The following is a 7,283-nucleotide window of genomic DNA, read 5'->3' as shown; positions in this document are numbered from 1 at the left end:
AGATGCCATGCTTGCTATTGACTGCGGCATGTAAGGCGTTAAATGAGGGAGAATGGAGTCATCTCCAGTCCCAGTTATTGTGGCTGGGTGTCCTGCTGCATATGGAGTGGGATCACCTTGTGAGCCAATGTCATACATCCCTGCTCCACCTTAATCCTTTGCTGTCAAAGCAGTGGAATAGGTGGCTGTCAGATATTGAGGATACCATACTTGACAAAACCAAAAATAGTAGTAAGACAGCACTACTCACTGTGATTGTTTACTCAAGGTAACCATTTAGTGGTGGTGTCAGCAGTGTTGAATCCTGGCTTATTGGACTCCTAGATGTATAGCAAATGTAGAAAGGAAACCGCAGCACTCCAAGGTCTTCAAACAAAGCTATGTGTTTATTCCCACCAGGCAAGCGACATTTCGACTCAGTCTTTTTCAAGCAAAAGAAAAAGACCGAGTCGAAACGTTGCTTGCCTGGTGGGAATAAACACGTAACTTTGTTTGAAGACCTTGGAGTGCCGCGGTTTCCTTTCTACATTTACCATACTTGACGAAAACATTATGGCTCTGATTCATCAAGACAGACATGTACTAAGCCAGTTTTGATGGGTCCTATGCTGCTAGAGGAGGCATAGGGATTTGTCAGATGACATGCCTCCTCTGGCAGTCCATGCGCCAATATGAAATCTATGAGTAGGGGAATGATAAATTCCCTCCTAAGACCCTATGGATTGTACCCATAGACATGAGATTGTCAGTGACAAAATCTGCTGAAAAAAGTATGATATCTACTGTAGGTACATCTACAATGACTTAAAACAAGTGACTTACCACTAGTGAGCTCAGTTGCATATGTCTTGTAGCTAAATAAGCATTCCTTTAGGTATCTGGATGACTGATGCCTTGTTTTATCAAGGATAGTATTATCAGTTACGCTCATTTCAAGAACATAAGCTAATTCCTGAAATTGATTAACTGTCTTTCAATTCAGAAACAGACTTGTCAATGCTTGTAAAGCCAGCCTGTATTGAACTGGCAGACCATTGGCCAGTGTATCGTTAATGAGCGCTCGCAGGAACGCTCGTTAGCAATGATCTGACAGTGTAAAACTGGAGCCAATTACTTTACTCGATCAATGGGTTTGCTTGTTGATTGGGCAATTGGAATGTTTAAAAATCATTGTTTGCCGGCAGCAGGTCGCGCTGTCTAATCGTCGCTCCTCCCCATACTGAGAAAGAGATCACTGCATGAGCATCAGTCTCCTTCACTAATGAGCAGGCAATTGCCGGGAAGAAACGCTTCCCTCCTGACAATTGCCTACAGAATCGCTGTATCTAATACAGCCTTAATACATAATGAAAGATTAGAAACAAGGGTTTGATCTTTTCCCCCCTAGAAAACAACCCCCAAATTCTCCATAGGCTTTGTTGGCATTTGCAGCTCAGCCCCATTGACTTTTTTCTTATCTCAGGCAACATCTTTAATGGAAGAATCTTCTTCTTCTTCTCCAACATCTTTAATGGGCCCTATAGTTATTCACTGACTTGCTCACAAGGTAGGTTAAAAAATAAATAAAAATAAGATAACCCTCAGATGTTCACCATCTTTACTGTACTGCTAGTTGTTCTACAGTTTTAGAACCAACTGTATATCCTATTTCACATGGAAAAAATCCCTATAGGGATGTTCCATCAAACTGTGTAGCTGGTGCTTCTAGAACAGAATATCTTCCTATATACAGTCCAGTCGAGGCTGTACAGCTTCATACCATGGTGCTATGAGGAGCTGTGCCAATAAGACTAATCCCTGAATGTCTAAATTCACCCTATTCCCTCTTATGCCAGCCTATGCAGGATGGTCCTAGATAAAGATGTACAAGTTTCTTGGCCCTGCCCTAGAGTTTGTTCTCAGCAGCATGACAACCAAATTGAAATTTGGATTTTAACCTAAAGACATCAAAACATTTACCCAGGTTTTATTAACCCTGTATATTAAACACCAAAAATAATTCATAATGTAATTCAAGTCCCTGAAATGGTCTTCCATACCATACGTTGCAAATATATGAATTGTGATAGAAATATTAAAGGCTCTAGCAATACTAGCTTTAAAGTGATCTTTGCATAAACATCAGGGCATAAAATAAATCTGTAATTTCATACCAACTATCTAAAATGAAATAATAAATATCAGGCAAATATTGTAATACAGATGGCATTTATACTGATGCCAAAAGTTGTTGTTTTTTTACCTCTTGAGATTAAAATCTAGATAACACAGTGACATCACTTGGGTTTAAACCCATTTGGCTTTTTTGTTTGCAAAGTAAAATGTGGAAAATCTAAAGTCATCAGGTGTCTGAACCAAATGACAAACTTTACCTTTTTTTATCCCTCGTTATTCAATGGGGTCAGAGGTAAGAGAGTAAGGATGAACTAATTAAAAAAAACAAAAAAAAAAAAAACACAACACCAGTAAAAAAATCTGGGGGACTATGCCCTTTGTTGAAATAGCAGAACCATGATAGGAGTAATCTTATTATATATAAATATATCATAAATATAAAGTAAATCACCAATAATAAAATAACACTGGTCTGAGGCACTAACCTTCACCAAAACCACAGCAACTTACGACCGATTACTGTAGCTTACAGAATGACATGAGCACAGTTTACACGCCACTTTTAACACGAATATACACCATATGAAAATTGTCCAAAAAAAACTTGCAGGCACGTGTTCCCCCATGTTACTAGGTACTGCTGACAGTCATCCTTAGAGACCAGAAGCTGGTCAGATCTTTAGTCTCTGGACATTACCTGCCTATTGGGTCTTTAGAGGACTTGCAATGCAATAGTATATCCATTGTATCAGAAACTTACAACCATGACACACTTCAGTGAGCAAGCAAACTCAGTCCCCAATACACAGGAACAAGTAATCCACAAAAAGTATACGTAAGGAAGAACAATGGTACAAGTCATGAGGCAAATCTTCCAAAGGGTGCATGTACCCTTAGACTGCTGCTCTTCTGTTCCCCTTACTGTCCATTACAGGAAAGGTGTAGGACTGTCAACAGGCTGGTTATAGAAAGAAGAAGCTACAGAAAAGAGAGAGAAAAATGTTGAAGAACAGGGTACAATCTGCAACACCAACCGTGAGCCTTCAGCTGTTGAACTAGAAGTTAGCTTGAAGCTCAACAGTAACTGGAAAAATGACATGTTGGCCAACCAGCTCAGTAAAGTAATCTAGAGTGATTTGCATGGAAGGGAAAAGAAAAGAGTGAAACCATAGGGTTATTGTTAGAAATTATAACGGAATAGGTTGTCTGATGTTAGAAAAAAAAAAAAAAGTCTGCATTTTTCCTAGAAACAGAACCACCTTTGTACGTGGATTGCTTTTTTGGTATTCCGCGATACTGGAATGGGTGTGTGGTCATTGACAAGGGAGATACTGTTTCTAGGAAGAAAAAAAAAAGAAAGAACATCCCATTTGCGGAAAACAACCCTTTAATTGCATTCATAAAAAAAAACTAATACATTTAAAAGAGTTTTCTGGGTGTTTAATATTGATGAACTGTCCTCAGGATACAGTAGGTCATCAATATCAGTTTGGTGGGTGGAGGACTCAAAGCATCCCCGCCAATTAGATGTTTGATTAAGACCCCCACCAATCAGGTATTGATAGCCTATCCTGAGGATAGTCCATGAATAAGAAAATATTGGAAAATTCCAAGTAATAGCAAGTTATCCAGTGGACAGGCGGTGCATATACTCGTCTATCCTTCAATTCAAATGGGTGACTTGGGGGCCCCGTTCTTTAGGACAGATGATGGTCCCATCGTTTGAACCTCCACAAATCTTGCAGTTATCAACTGCCCACATGTAACTCGCTATTAATGGAAAACCCCTTTAACCAATGAATTATAAAAACAGATGCACAGCACACAATACCAATATCTGCTGATCCATATCAGATATTCAGAAAATGCATCTTGTAAACCCACCAGCTTCATTGATTTCCTCTTTAAAAATGGTAAAAGCCTTACAAAGAGATGTGTGCAAACATTTGCTGGTACTGCATGGACCCAGATACCATCTGGCTTTGGTCTAAACATGCTACCATAGGCATCATGCTTTGAGTTTTTTTTGCCCCCACTTATGCAGGCCAAGTGGCAAAATAATGTACAATTGGATGGCAATGGGCCACACATCATACTGTATATATGTATATAAACGTGAAAGAAGAAAGATAGTAGCCAAGCTCACCTGCATACACAATGGAAGCACGGGTATTGCCAGGAACACAGCAGAAATCCAACCAAGCGTGTCAGGTCAAAGACATTATTAATAGTCTTTGACCTGAAAACGCGTAGACTTGGTGTCTCTCTTGGATTTTATACTTATGGAACAATAAAGGATGTTTTTTTTAATATTTTTTGAAAGCTGGGTTCATTGGATTTTTCTCCGTTGTGTGTGTGTATATATATATATATATATATAAATAAATAAATATGTTAGATCATTGGGCAAAGGATCCAACTTATTAGATCGAATTTTTAACAGATTGTCTGTCAGTAGCTGTACTAACAAAAAAAACAAAAAAAAACCTGTGACTATTTGATGGACATCTGTTGGTTACATATATTATTTAAAACTATGCTTTTTGGCCTACAAAAAAAAAAGAAAAGAAAAGAAAAATAATAATAATGGTAACTCCAAGTTATGGTATAGGTATTACCAGGGGAAATATATCTTTTCCCAGAATTTTATAATGTTTTTTTATTCCATTTAGTCATTATTTGATGGGTCACACAAGATTTTATACTAGGCCAGTTAAAACCAACATGGCCTTTAAAAGGCATATTTAGCTGCCATTACGTTATATAAGGTTATCTTTTCATTCCTGTGCTTGGTTGGAAAAACTCATTGTTCATTTCTCAAGATCAAGAAAAAAAAATAATACATACAAGACAAATGATCTTTTCTGGGGTAATTTTAATAACCAGGCAAAAAGCCCATCAGTTGTACTTTATGTTACACATACTGTTCATCATAAATCACAGATTAGCGAACAACTCGTGAAAGTAAAGAGACCATACATTTCTTTTTGTAGAAGGTGGAACTGTATCATGGAAACTTACCTTCATGGGTATCTTCCAATTTACTACAATACCTGGTAAATACTGTATGCACAGTTTAAAATGGTAGTCTCCAACATGTATTTTGAATTTGTATTTTTGAAATTCAACTGAAAATTGAACATAATCCCTTTTGACAAAGATCTGGTGAAAGAAGGTTAGGACAGACCTATGGGCCATGTTATAAAAAAAAAAATATTAAATCTTTTTGTAGTGTAATAGTCAAAAGGGGCCTTATTGTGGCAATCCTTTAAAAGCTGCTTACTATACACTAGGGCAGTTAAAAACCAAGCAAAAATCTGACATAACTGCACTGCATCATCAGTGTTCCTATAGAAAAAGGTTTCCTTCAAGTTTTAACCTCCAAGTTCTCTATTTGTAATGTGTCGATATATGTATGTGTGTGTAAAACACAATGAAAACATACAATATGCATGACAGACATATCAAACATGCAGCAGTGCATTTTGTCTTGTCAAAATCTGGAAATAAAATACTTTAAAGGGGTTCTGCACTTTGTTTAAACTGATGATCTATCCTCTGGATAGATCATCAGCATCTGATCGGCGGGGGTCCGACACCCGGAACCCCCGCCGATCAGCTGTTTGAGAAGGCAGCGGCCTTCTCACTGTTTACCACAGGCCCAGTGACGTCACGACTAGTAACACTGGCCTGGGGGCGGCTAAGCTCCGTTCCCTTGAATGGAGCTTAGCCCCGCCCAGGCCAGTTGATACAAGGCGTGATGTCACTTGGCCAGCGGCAAACAGTTAGAAGGAGGGCGTCCCGGGTGTCGGACCCCCGCCGATCAGAAGCTGATGATCTATCCAGAGGCTAGATCATCAGTTTAAACAAAGTGCAGAACCCCTTTAACATACTTTGGGCCAGATTTATCATTAGCTCAAGTCAGAATAATGGAGTGAAAAATTCACAAATTTTTGCGCAATCGCTAAAACTGCTAAACAGTTCCAGTGAGGACCATGCTTATCTTATGAGACTTTTTAATAGAACATGCAACTTTTTCGTAAAGACGGGATATTTTTGTAAAGCTGCTTACTGACGGATAAACTGCTACCATCAAACCACATTTATTACAGTCTTAAAGGGCCGATCATAAATCTGACTTGGCTAAAACTGACTTTAGCCATATGTGAAAGTGGAGTGAGCTGTCAGAGTAATGATAAATCTGGCCCTTTAGGTCTAGATTTTGCCAAAAACCTGTGGCAAATTCTAGACATCAAGAGGCTCATAAATGTGCATGAGTCATGCTTTTTCTGAAGTGTCCCCCAAACTGTTGAGTCACTTAAAGGGGTTGTGTCACTTCAGCAAGTGGCATTTATCCTGTAGAGGAAGTTAATACAAAGCACTTTCTAATGTATTCTTAACCATATTGCAGGGATGGCCAACCTGAGGCTCTCCAGCTGTTGCAAAACTACAACTCCCATCATGCCCAGACAGTCTACAGCTATCAGCCTACAGCAGGGCATGGTGGGAGTTGTAGTTTTACAACAGCTGGAGAGCCGCAGGTTGCCCATGCCTGCCATATTGCTTCCTTCGCTGGCTGGATTCATTTTTCCATCACATTATACACTGCTCATTTCCATGGTTACGAACTACCTGAAATCCAGCAGCGGTGGTCGTGCTTGCACATTATAGGAAAAGGCCTCTCTGGTGGATGAGACCCCGGGAGTGTGCATAGGCAGGTGCTTTTTTTCTATAGCATGGATTTCAGGGAGGTCATAATCATGGAAACAAGCAGTGTATAATGTGATTGAAAAATGAATCCTGCCAGCGATGGAAGCCATATGGATAATAATACATTAGTGAGTAGCTTGTATTAACTTTTTCTACATAATGAATGTTATTTGCTAAAGTGACACATCCCCTTTGTCAGCTGTAGTTATTGTTTATAGTGATACATACTAAGACTTTGGAGTATCGTAGCATGGGCAGCCATATGTGGGTAGATGACCATTGGCCATCCTGAATGCAGTCAAGCTATCCTATGTACCTTAACTATACACTCAACATTGAAATTGCAACACCAAGAAAGACAAGCCATAAGGTTATGCAAATCGAGGAAGCAGCAGGTTTTGCTAAGATCTGCAGATGATCAAATTTCAAGCACCTAGCTCCAATCTGTGGCAAGTAGG

At 39.1% G+C, this 7,283-nt stretch overlaps 1 protein-coding gene across 1 annotated transcript in view; it reads right to left on the bottom strand.

Moving 5' to 3' along the window:
• Positions 1–550: 550 nt before the first annotated feature.
• The window catches only part of SEPTIN11 (septin 11), a 124,289-nt gene continuing 117,556 nt past the window's right edge, over positions 551–7,283 (bottom strand). The window contains exon 10 of the mRNA XM_044304401.1: positions 551–3,093. Within this exon, the coding sequence (XP_044160336.1) occupies positions 3,078–3,093 (16 nt within the window). The 3' untranslated portion in view covers positions 551–3,077. The remainder of the gene's footprint in view (positions 3,094–7,283) is intronic.

Source organism: Bufo gargarizans, chromosome 1 (genome assembly GCF_014858855.1).
Source record: "Bufo gargarizans isolate SCDJY-AF-19 chromosome 1, ASM1485885v1, whole genome shotgun sequence".
NCBI classification, from domain to species: domain Eukaryota; kingdom Metazoa; phylum Chordata; class Amphibia; order Anura; family Bufonidae; genus Bufo; species Bufo gargarizans.
Note: the sequence above shows the minus strand (reverse complement) of the source record. Positions and strands in the feature narration are given on the sequence as shown.